Genomic DNA, 12,589 nt, shown 5'->3' with positions numbered 1-12,589 from the left:
TCATGCACTTTTGACAACGACGAATATCGACGTTTCAAGAATCAAAATGTGGTGTAGGACTTAGTCACGTCAAGTTGTATAATATACTAAAGTCAAGTAAGGTTGCTGTTGAGGTCGAAATACGTATTTTTGGAAGTTACAATCAAGTGGTGGAATTAAACGGGATAATATTGCGCTTTTTGCACTTTATAAGAGTTTTACGAGATTTTTTTCTCATAGTTATCTTTTTCTCACACTCAATACACTCAAAAAAGTTTGATTTTCCGTGTATAATATTTTTGTGTGAGTGCTCAATCTGAAAACAAACAGACGTCAAATCATGGCGGGAATCGATTTAGTGTACACGCTTACATGTGACTAACGAGTAATGGCCCAGCTAACCATTAAGCACTGTAATAAGCCTTATTTAAACCGTAAATCAGCTTTTCAGTGCTGATAAGCTGTATATGTGTTTTTCAAATGCTTATTGGCAGTATAAACTTCAGGCAGTCAAAGAAGCCGTATATCGGTATATAACGCTTTGATGGAAAGCTGATCAGCCCTGTGGATACAAGCCGAATAAAGAAACAAATTTAGAGCTATCATTTATGACGTTTTGGTGAAATCAATAACAATAATACCTGGAGTTTTACAACATGTCTCTGTTACTCGCATTTGAAGCTGATATTCTTTTTAAAGCCTACCATGTATGCTTTGCAGTAATAATGATTAACATTTGTATAGAAAACTAAATCATACTGCATGGAAAATACCGGATAAATCAGGGATAGACACTTGAATCATTTGATTCGTTTTCATTTTCGAGTTTTTCAGAATCTTTTCGAATCATTTGAAATCCCGCATAATCTTGAACCATAACCATAACATTTGTCAGATCATTCATGACAACAAATAACATTACCCCTACTGTTCTGATTACTGTTGATATTAAAGATAAACCAACCTCATCATAAATGGTCTTCAAAATATGGTATGCTGTGATTGGAAAATCAACAACGTGGGTAATAGGCGGTTAAAATTATAATTACCATATAAAAAGGCTATTTTCCAATACATTTTTTCGCTCCACATTTGTATGGTATGGTTCAGTTACAATCCTTGTTCTATATGGAAACAATATGAGTTGCCATATATATACAATGTAATGATACAAGAAAAACTCGACGCACAGTATCCATATCTTCTACTAGTAGAAAGAGCAAGCATGGTATTTTCCCTTATTATTATTTAAAACACAATATGTGTATTATCAATCATAGTATCACAGAGAAAAAAAAAGTTGGGATTCCAACATTTTCTAATTTTATTTTAAGAACACGAGAAATTTGGTATTTTTAAGAGCTAAAACTTTTCAGTGAATTGCAAAATTGATTGATTTGAAAGATTTTTTCCAGTTCAAAGTTCTGATTTTAACAGTCAAACTTCTCAGAACAAAATGTTGTAGAATAATCAAATCAACCTCAACATTTCACATTTTTGGCAACACTGACAGAATAAAACAATGCAACTGGCAGCTCACGACTATCTGTCAGTGACAGTTGCAAGAAGAAAAGATAATTTCCAACATCACAATCATGGTAAGTTTAATTTTATTCATTAATTTTTCGATATATTGCCGATATAAAACTATTTTGCAGGTCACGAAAGGAAAGGGCATTGTTGCTGCCATAGACGGGCACGGGGTATGCGTGTGTTTCAAATCCGCGTGTGTTGTGCGAGTGAGTAGAGGGTTTATATATTTTCGGTCCAGAACTTCTGGGTGTTTTTCATTCTAAATAAGTTCATCCCTTAGATAGTGGTTTCGTCGTCGGTCGGATTGCAATGTGCTGCTGCTGGTTCTCACAGACAACGACAGGTACCCTCAGTTCGGCAAAGCTCGGTTTCCAGTGCAACGCGCTTGGGGGATTCCTATGGAACAACAGAACCAACCAGCTGCTATTATGAATAACATTCTATCAAATATATGTAAAAGGGGCTTAAATAAAGAAAATAATATTAATTTAGAATATATAAATCTTTTGGTAAAGTAAAATTGAAGAAAATCCCAATTGTTGCATTAAAAGCACACTCCACTTGTTGTATTGACAGCTCATTAGTTGATTCTAATGTAAAACACACATTTAGTTTTGAGAGGAAAATGTTATTTTGAAAAGTCGGGTCTTGTTGACGTTGTTATCGGAGTGACAATTTTTTTATTGGTAGATTTAACAATCCTACTGAAGACCCTACTGGGTCTACTGAAAATCACTAACTGTTTTTCTCAATTTTACCAACGTTTCTTTTAATTTTACCAACGATTTTTTTTTGTGTGTATTGGTATTATGAAGTTTATTAGATTTAACTATTTAGCTCTTCGTGTATGGTGTAATGATGAATCCATAGCGATTGGATTGGCGATGAGACAAAAATTCATCCGGGCATCCGGGAATCCGCATCCGTAAAGCCGAGTGCAGATAGAAATCCACATTGACTGTAATAAAGGCAAGAAAAAAACACCACATTATCAATATGTAGGGTATAATATATGTAACAAAACTTACCGATGAACAATCATGCATTAAATAATCAAATCAATTTTGTCCAAGGTTTCAAGCGAGGTTGCAAGGTCAGCTGCAATGCGTTAAGACAGGAACTATTGGTAACTGTAAAAAGATGTCAAATATGAAGGAGCTAGTAAAGTATTTGCATTTAAGCAATTGCGTTACTCACCTTTAAATTTTTCGGTGCGAGAAAATATTATATTTAACACTAAACGCAAAACTAGCTGGTTCTCCTGAACCAGTATTTACTTCCATTGAAAAAAAAAACATGGCAGCTGCTCAGAAAATATATTCTTTAGGCATTGTAAAAACAAACACACACTGATTGCAAAACTTGAATGATTATCTTTTGTATATCATTGGAGGATATGATTCTCAATGTCTTTGTGTAATCGCAGCATACGGCAGCATAATGGGAAAGCCTTTAGAGGATACGTAATTATTACATAGCAATATCCTGTATCGTTACTATCTCAGTTATAAGACATTTAAACTTTATCATCGTTTTTTCTCCAATGAATGGAAAATAAGAAATTGTAAAAATACAATATATTGTGAAATTATTGCACATGGCATCGTAGACTAGAAGTTTTGTATAATATTAGTTCAAGATCATCATATAGTACCATTGTAAATCGACAATGATATAAATAGTAACAATTTCACTTATTTCATATCCATAGTACCAATAATATTGCAAACCGTTTTTAATTATGCGGGATCTTTTGAATTTTTTTTTAAATCTTTTGTTATATCTCGCTTGATCGCAGTAAAATCCCGCCCATGCTTTCGTTTCAGTGTATACGCAATACATCTGTCAAAATTTTCCCAATTTTGTTGTTGTGTTGTGAAGTGCAAGGTAAGTTTTTGTTATTTTTATATATTATATTAGATTTTAGTTTGTAATAGTGCATTCTGTTCAAATTAGATTTTTCTCTTTCTCGCAATATTGCGAGAAAAGAGAAAATTCTAATTTTTGCGATAAAAGAAGAAGAAGCAGACTGAGTGTCGGAAAACTTCAAAATGGTGCATGCAACTGCACTGTACGAAAAGTGGTTGATATTTCTTGATATTAAGATTATTCGAGAAATCTAAAATGTTTCTAAATCACATAAATATATGGGACAAAATGCCTTCAAACTATCATGGCAAAACTTTGGTTTAAAAAATATAGCGGCAAGCGTAAATGTAATTTCTTTTAAAGTTGTGTATATTCCTGTTGATTTATTATAATCAACATTCACAGCACCTGAAAAAATAAAACCAAAAATTTTTACCGTGCAACAAGTGATTTGACGTTTGCGGGAACAGCTTTCCGACAGTCGACCGTCGAATTCTCGGTTCGAATTCTTTCTAATCTTTCTCGCAACAGATTCATTTTCATTTATTTAGCTTGCAGATTCTAAACAGATAACACTGAATCAACAATTTGACGCCACAATACACGTGGTCCGCGGCTTTACATCTCCATCCACGTTTGCGCCACACGCCTGCTCATTCTACACCTGGTCCGCCCACCTTGCCTCGCTGCGTTCCACGCCTTCGTGTGCCTTGCCGGATCGGAAGCGAACACCATCTTTGCGGGTTGCTGTCCGGCATTCTTGCAAACATGCCCCGTCCAACGTACTTTTCCGGCTTTTGGTTACCTTCTGGATACTGGGTTCGCCGTAGAACTGGACGAGCCGACACACACCGTCCTCTTGCCACACCGCCAAAAGTTGTCCTAAGCACTCCGAGTGCTTGCAATTCCTCTTCGAGCATGGTCCAAGTTTCGTGCCCGTAGAGGACTACCGGTCTTATTAGCGTTCGGTACATGACGCATTTGGCGCGGGAGTGAATCTATTTTGACCGTAGTTTCTTTTGAAGCCCGTAGTATTGCGAGAAGATTGAAAAATTCGAACCGGGGTCCGACGGTCGACTGTCGGAAAGCTGTTCCGCAAACGTCAAATCACTGCAATTGCACGGTAAAAAATTTTGGTTTATTTTTTCGGTGTGAATGTTGATTATTAAAATCAACGGAATATGCAACTTTTAAAAGAGTACAGTTACATGCCGCTATATTTTTAAACAAGTTTATGGATAGTTTGAAGGCATTTTGTCAGTATATTTATGTGATTTTAGAAACACTTTTAGATTTCTCGAATAATCTTAATATCAAGAAATATCAACACTTTTCGTACAGTGCATGCCATTTTGAAGTTTTGACACTCCAGTCTGTTTTTCTTCTTTGCTCCGCAAAATTAGAATTTTTCTTTTTCTCGCAATAGGCCCGACTTCCCACAGATGATGCGCCTTCGAATTTCACGACTAACATTAGAGTAGAGGAAGAGTGCGTGGGAGTAAGAAGTACGTTTTTCAATTTTTGAAGTTAATAAAAAAGATAAACTAGCAGTACTGCATCAGTTTGACAGGTATTCTGGCCAACTATTATCATGTAATTGTAAACGATTTGGATAAAACAACAAAGGAGATATGGAGTTAGATAACTTTTTGGTCATTTTACTAAAATAATTGGGTTTCCGCAACTAGTATTTCATTACCATATATACGTTCAATCAATGGAAACATTATACCATTCTCGATTAGCTATTGTATAGAGTACTTTATGGTACAGAACACTAATCCGGTTGGTTTTCCCAAAAGTCAAAAACCATTACTTAAATAATTTTTTGGCACTGTGGGGTAAAAGTACGCAGGAAACCGGTGGGGTAAGAGTACACTGCAAAAATTCCACACATTTTAATTGGCAAAAATCCATTAATTTAATTCATGATTCTAATTAGAAAATACATAACCACTCAATGCTCCACGCTAAGTACAAATATAATCTATAGTCAAATAAAATGTATGGGTGGTCTCTAATATGCAGTTATTGAATTTATTGTAAGAGCTAAATTAAAGCATATATTTGGGTCGCCAAATTGCAAAAAATTTATGTAAAAGCGACAAATATATTCAATATAAAGAATTAGTTTTCGGTACGTAGCATATGAATGTTCAAATTATGATGTCAAACCCGTATCTCCGGCCGAAATAAGACTTCTTCCAAAGCGTAAAGATCCACGACTAAGAAAAAAGGGACAGAATTCGAAATTATCACAAGTTTTAGGATAAGTTGAAGTAATTCCCGAATTGTTAGAAAAAAGGACTTCAAAAGGCGATCAAAGCACTGAAGCCGGGAAATAATCGGAAATTGCATTAGGACTTGTTGTACACCTAAACATAGTACGAAAACACAATTTCACCTAAATGATGATAATTTCATTTCATCAAAAGAAACATTCACTAAATTACGCAACGCTTGGCTGGGAGGGTTTGCGAGATATATGGCGATCCATATAATTTTTTAGAGGATTCATACAAATAGTGTAAGATAGGGGAAGGGTGATCAAATAGCCAAATTTTTACGTTACGTGATTGGTGGACTTTCTTTAAGGAAAATGCCTTTGTATACGCTTACGCGAAACCTGATATATATTTTTACCTCTGTAGTTTTTTTGTGTATATATAAAAAAACAATGGTTTTTCGTATGAAAGCAAGTGCATTTTTAGAAACCCCCTACCCCTTTAAGAGTTGCGTAATCTTTTAAACATTCTGTAAATATATCTTCTATATAATAAAAATGAAATGGTCTGTGTTCGTATCCGCATAACTCGAAAACGGCTGGATGGATTTTATTCATTCCTTCAGCAGTTACATTCGTTACAATTTCCGACAGTTTATATGATATTTCCTCTGTAGAAAATCATTAGTTAAGTTGAGTAAATCATGAAATACTAAAATGAAGATTTGTATGGAAATTTAGCAAAGGGTGACACTTCTCAACGCGCATTTTCGCCTACTATGCAGGTGACAACGTCTGCCGGCTCGACTAGTGCTCATTAAACATCAAATTAAAATGTTATTAACTCTTATTTGTGTTAATATATACTTAAAAGCAACATGATTGGATAAAGGTATACTCTTACCCCACCGGTGGGTAAGAGTGCGTTTTCTACCATTTGTTCTTGGGTAATAAGGGATCTACTAGAACGAATCTCAATAATTTCAATATTTTATCCACTGGGTAACATAAAGGAAGAGTATATGAATCATCGACACTGATTTGATAATGCAGAAGCTTGCTTCCATAAGGGCCATATGATCGATTGAAAACCAAGTGCGTACTCCCTGCCCCACTCTACTCTATTATCAGCCTTTTAGCAAGGATCCAAGGTAGACGAATTCATGTCAACCACCTCGAAGGTATATTTTTAAGTAGATATTTTCTGATTTTTTTTCACCAAATTTTATTTGTTAATTATCTAGGGTAATTCGCCAAATGTTGAACGAAGCTAATTTTTTCGCCTAATGTTGAACCCCATAAGAAAATGAAAGTGCGTTCAACAATAGGCGAAGAAATTAGCTGTTCAAACATTTGCTGAATTACCCAATCTCTACTATGCATTCATCTCTTTAGACATTAGGTGTTCCGTGTTTTATTAACACATCTTATCATCCTTATTTGCTAATGGCGGTGGTTGATTTCTAGAAGTTATGCCTACCTCCTGTCTCTGCCTCTATGATCTTGAGCATCAAGGGTCGTCAGCACTTTGGCATAAATAATGTGGGGTATGGATGGAAATAACCTTGAAAGAAATAAGTGCCCAGAAAATATAGGTATCTGCTGGGTGACGCCAAACGAATCAACGTAAATTTTGATTCAATTCGCATTATTTTATTCCAAACCTGACTTTTGAAAACCTGTATTAAATATGTCTGCCATCAAAGGTGGATTCAGGTTTAATAATAGAATTATTTAATGTTAAACTGAATTAATATCAAAATTAACTTGAATAAAAAATTACTTTGAAGGATAAATTCAAATTAGCTGACCTGTAAACTTCTAAACATAAATAGAAGAATATGTAATAATCCGATTACTCGGTTGGTTTGAATTTTAATTTTCAAAGCATTCCAGTCATTTAAACCCGATGCCCACGAAGCATTAAAATATACGGGTGTGCGTCGGCGCGGTGACGCTGCTTTACTCGCCTTTTTCCCAAATGAACACCTGAGTTCTTTAGGACGCCGTGTGCACGTAGCGTTCAAAAAGGACACAATGTGTCTTGTACCTACATATGGTCGGGGTTCAGCGAAATTGCACCAAGCGCCGTTTTGACTGACTTGTGATATTTTTGTTCAGTAGAAATAAAATGGACATGGATTTCATATCAATTCGTTCCCGTATACATATCCTCAGTTATATGGTGAAAGGATATCCGATACGGTATGTGATCAATTGGGTCTGCTACACGAAAACTTGTGCAAGAAAATGGATGATTTTTCATTGGCGCTTGGTGCGATTTGGCAGAACCCCGACCATATGGTATTCGTATTCGTACATCCACAAGAAGGACGAATTTATGGCCGCCAACAGCCAGGCGGGCACATCCGATCCAGACGGTAGACAAAAATCGTCCCTCGAAACAGAGAAAGTTGGGAGCAGTCGGACGTGGCATGAAGATCCGCACTGTTGCAACTGCCGGAGCAACGGAAGTTGGCGGCACAGCATCGAGCTATTTTAGTAACAGCGGCAGTTCAGCAACAGCTCTGAGTAAAATGGTTTCCAGTCTGGGTCGATCTGCTAGTTGGGGAATTTCGATATGTATAGGAATCCAACAATCATGGCGTTCGGGGAGCAGTCCAACGAGGAAAAAGACGTGCTCTTGAACAAATTCAACACCAAAACGAAAGATAGAGTTACAGCGTACGGTTTTAGGGATGAAAATAAAAACAAAAGAAATGACCAGTTTATAATACATATTCCGATTATATACGTCTAAATATATTATAAATCATTAATAGTTGTTCACTAGTCTGCAAGAGAGTTATAGAGATAAATATGCGATACTAAACTAATTTAATAAATACCACATTAAATAATATTGTCGCGTAAAATGTACGATGACATTTAATTTAAATCATTGATATATTTACGGAGATAAATTTGCATGACTGGGTGACTCGCATTGCTGCCTACACTGCCGTAATAATTACAAATACATATTTTTAAGATCACTTCAAAACGAACTTTTGATAGAAGGCCCGAAAATTCATATTGTTATCATTAATCGACTCAGCTCGACAAATTAATTGATTGGTTTATTGTTTAATTGATTGCTAAGATCTTTGATTGGTTGATTGCTTGATTAGTTGGTTGGTTGATTGGTTGCTTGATTGATTGGTTGGTTGCTTGATTGGTTGACTGGTTGGTTGGTTGGTTACTTGATTGGTTGATTAGTTAATTGGTTGCTTGAATGCTGATTGCTTGCTTAATTGGTTGATTGGTTGGTTGGTTGATTAGTTGTTTTAGTGGTTGCTTGATTGGTTGGTTGGTTGATTGCTAGTTTCCTTGAATGGTTGAATGGTTGGTTGCTTGATTGGTTGGTTGGTTGATTGATTGGTTGGTTGATGGATTGCTTGGTTGCTTGATTGATTGGTTGGTTGCTTGATTTTTTTATTAGTAGATTACTTGCATGGTTAATTGATTGGTTACTTGATTGCTTGATTGGTGTGTTGGTTTGTTGATTGGTAGCTTGCTTGAATGGTTGAATGATTGGTTGCTGGTTGGTTGCCTAATTGGTTGGTTATTTGTTTGATTGGTTGCTTGACTGTTTGATTGATTGGTTGCTTGATTGGTTGATTATTAGCTTGCTTGATTGGTTAACTGGTTGGTTGAATGGTTGATTGGTAGGTTGCTTAATTGATTGATTAGTTGGTTGATTGCTTGATTCTTTGATTAGTAGGTTGCTTGAATGGTTGATCAGTTCGTTGGTTGGTTATTTGGTTGATTGATTGCTTGATTGGTTATTTGGTTGCTTGTTTCATTGGTTGGTTGCTTTATTGATTGGTTGGTTGCTTGATTCTTTGATTGGTAGGTTGCTTGAATGGTTGGATGGTTGATTGGTAAATTGTCTGCTTGATTGATTAGTTGGTTGATTGCTTGAATGATTGATTGGTTGTTTAATTGGTTGGTTGTTCGCTTGATTGGTTGGTTGCTTGATTTGTTAGTTGGTTGAATGGTTGATTGGTTGGATGCTTGATTGGTTGATTAGGTGGTTGGTTGCTTGATTGTTGATTGGTTGCTTGGTTGATTGTTAGCATGCTTGATTAGTTGACTGGTTGGTTGCTTGATTTCTAGTTGGTTGAATGGTTGATTGGTTGGTTGCTTGATTGGTTGATTAGGTGGTTGATTATTCTTTGATTAGTAGGTTGCTTGAATGGTAGGTTGCTTGATTGGTTGATTAGTTGGATGGTTGCTTGATTGATTGGTTGGCTGGTTGACGGATTAGTTGTTTTGTGGTTGCTTGAATGATATAGATTGATTGGTTGCTTGATTGGTCGGTTATTTGGTTGATTGATTGCTTGTTTGATTTGTTGGTTGCTTGCTTGGTTGGTTGATTGGTTAGTTGCTTGATTGGTTGATTGGATTATTGTTAGCATGCTTGATTAGTTGACTGGTTGGTTGCTTGATTTTTAGTTGGTTGAATGGTTGGTTGCTTGATTGGTTGATTAGTTGGTTGGTTGCTTGATTCTTTGATTAGTAGGTTGCTTGAATGGTTGCTTGGTTGCTTGATTGGTTGATTAGTTGGATGGTTGCTTGATTGATTGGTTGGCTGGTTGACGGATTAGTTGTTTTGTGGTTGCTTGAATAATATAGATTGATTGGTTGCACGATTGGTCGGTTATTTGGTTGATTGATTGCTTGTTTGATTTGTTGGTTGGTTGGTTGCTTGATTGGTTGGTTGATTGGTTAGTTGCTTGATTGGTTGATTGGATTATTGGCTGCTTGATTGATTAGTTGATTGGTTGCTTGAATGATTGATTGGTTGCTTAATTGGTTGATTGGTTGGTTGGTTGATTGGTAGCTTGCTTGAATGGTTGGTTGCTTGATTTGTTAGTTGGTTGGATGGTTGATTGGTTGGTTGCTTGATTGGTTGAATAGTTGGTTGGTTGCTTAATTGGATGATTAGTTATCTGGTCGATTGGTTGCTTGACTGGTTGATTGGTTCTTTGGTTGGTTGATTGATTAGTTGGTTGGTTGCTTGAATGATCGATAGATTGGTTGCTTGATTGGTTGGTTATTTGGTTGATTTATTGCTTGGTTGCTTGATTGATTAGTTGGTTGGTTGCTTGAATGATTGATTGGTTGCTTAATTGGTTGATTGGTAGCCTGCTTGAATGGTTGGTTACTCGATTGGTAAATCGGTTGCTTGATTGATTGCTTGGTTGGTTGATGGATTAGATCTTTTGTGGTTGCTTGAATGATTGATTGATTGGTTTGTTATTTGGTTGATTGATTGCTTGGTTGCTTGTTTCATTGGTTGGTTGCTTGATTGATTAGTTGATTGCTTGGTTTTTTGTTATTTGGTTGATTGATTGCTTGATTGGTTATTTGGTTGCTTGGTTGCTTTATTGACTGGTTGGTTGCTTGATTGTTTGATAGGTAGGTTGCTTGATTGGTTGGATAATTGCTTGATTGGTTGGCTGGTTGACGGATTAGTTGTTTTGTGGTTGCTTGAATGATATAGATTGATTGGTTGCTTGATTGGTCGGTTATTTGGTTGATTGGTTATTTGGTTGCTTGTTTCATTGGTTGGTTGCTTGATTCTTTGATTAGTAGGTTGCTTGAATGGTTGATTGGTAAATTGTCTGCTTGATTGATTAGTTGGTTGATTGCTTGAATGATTGATTGGTTGTTTAATTGGTTGATTGGTTGCTTGATTAGTTGACTGGTTGGTTGCTTGAATTTTTAGTTGGTTGAATGGTTGATTGGTTGATTAGGTGGTTGGTTGCTTGATTGTTGGTTGGTTGGTTGATTCTTTGATTAGTAGGTTGCTTGATTGGTTGATTAGTTGGATGGTTGCTTGATTGATTGGTTGGCTGGTTGACGGATTAGTTGTTTTGTGGTTGCTTGAATGATATAGATTGATTGGTTGGTTGGTTGAGTGGTAGCTTGCTTGATTGGTTGGATGGTTGATTGGTTACTTGCTCGATCGGTTAATTGGTTGATTACCTAGTTGCATGGTTGGTTATTTGGTTGATTGATTTGTTAGTTGGCTGAATTGTTGGTTTCTTGAGTGGTTGGATGGTTGGTTGGTTGACGGATTAGTTATTTTGTGGTTGCTTGAATGATTGATTGATTGCTTGGTAGCTTGTTTTGTTGATTAGTTGGTTGCTTGATACTTTGATGAGTAGGTTGCTTCAATGGTTGATTGGTTGGTTGGTTGATTGGTTGGTTGGTTGATTGGTTAGTTGCTTGATTGGTTAATTGGCTGCTTGATTGATTTAAGTTGGTTGGTTGCTTGAATGATTGATTGGTTGCTTGATTTGTTAGTTGGTTGAATGTTTGATTGGTTGGTTGGTAGCTTGACTGGTAGATTGATTGGTTCTTTGGTTGATTAGTTGTTTTGTTGGTTGCTTGATTGCTTGGTTATTTGGTTGATTGATTGCTTGACTGCTTGTTTCATTGGTTGATTCCTTGATTGATTGATTGGTTGCTTGATTCTTTGATTAGTAGGTTGCTTGATTGGTTGAATGCCGGACAGCAACCCTGAAAAAAATGGTGTCGTTTCCGACCCGGCAGGTACACAAATGCGAGCGAGCTAGGTGGGCGGACCAAGTGCAATCCGATTTGGGGAGCGTGGAAAAAACCAAAGGATGGAGAGATACGGCCACGAATCGTCGTTCATCCTGAAAAATAAAGGTCGTTTTTGGTGCAAACTGTTATTTTTAGATTTTCTTACCTTACCGCTGACGCGCTTCCTCGTGCAGATAAGCATCCGACGGGACATTCCTGGGTCACCATCACCGGAGAATTGGTTCCGGATTTACAATACGACAGCCGCTTTCACCTTTTTTCGAGAGTTGTTTATATTTGTTTTTTTTTTCTTTTTCTTCAAACAATCTCGCCACACTGAAAAAAGACATCTCCGAGGTGAGAAAATATTTAAAAAAAGATATAGCCCGCCGAATCATTTTAAATCTTTTGGATTTTTTTAAAATC

At 36.4% G+C, this 12,589-nt stretch overlaps 1 protein-coding gene and 1 long non-coding RNA gene across 2 annotated transcripts; one reads left to right on the top strand and one right to left on the bottom strand.

Moving 5' to 3' along the window:
* The first annotated feature begins 1,466 nt into the window (after window positions 1-1,466).
* Window positions 1,467-1,971, top strand: LOC134202118 (uncharacterized). The gene is made up of 3 exons (XM_062677186.1): window positions 1,467-1,577; window positions 1,638-1,718; window positions 1,793-1,971. The coding sequence occupies exons 1-3, from the start codon at window positions 1,502-1,504 to the stop codon at window positions 1,942-1,944; spliced, it is 309 nt and encodes a 102-aa protein (XP_062533170.1). The 5' UTR covers window positions 1,467-1,501; the 3' UTR covers window positions 1,945-1,971.
* A 309-nt stretch (window positions 1,972-2,280) lies between these two features.
* Window positions 2,281-3,205, bottom strand: LOC134202119 (uncharacterized). Its single transcript, XR_009977145.1, has 3 exons — window positions 2,710-3,205; window positions 2,541-2,642; window positions 2,281-2,470 (listed from the first exon to the last, which is right to left on the bottom strand). It is a non-coding gene; the product is annotated as an uncharacterized LOC134202119 (long non-coding RNA).
* Between the last annotated feature and the right edge of the window lie 9,384 nt (window positions 3,206-12,589).

Source organism: Armigeres subalbatus, unplaced genomic scaffold, assembly GCF_024139115.2.
Source record: "Armigeres subalbatus isolate Guangzhou_Male unplaced genomic scaffold, GZ_Asu_2 Contig1019, whole genome shotgun sequence".
NCBI classification, from domain to species: domain Eukaryota; kingdom Metazoa; phylum Arthropoda; class Insecta; order Diptera; family Culicidae; genus Armigeres; species Armigeres subalbatus.
This window is presented reverse-complemented; position numbering and strand designations above follow the sequence as displayed.

Excerpts from the sequence above, each read along its gene's own strand:
- LOC134202118 (XM_062677186.1), top strand. The coding sequence starts at position 1,502 with ATGCAACTGGCAGCTCACGACTATCTGTCAGTGACAGTTGCAAGAAGA. Across the intron at positions 1,578-1,637 it reads TTTCCAACATCACAATCATG|GTCACGAAAGGAAAGGGCAT; the intron begins GTAAGTTTAATT and ends ACTATTTTGCAG. Across the intron at positions 1,719-1,792 it reads AATCCGCGTGTGTTGTGCGA|ATAGTGGTTTCGTCGTCGGT; the intron begins GTGAGTAGAGGG and ends TTCATCCCTTAG.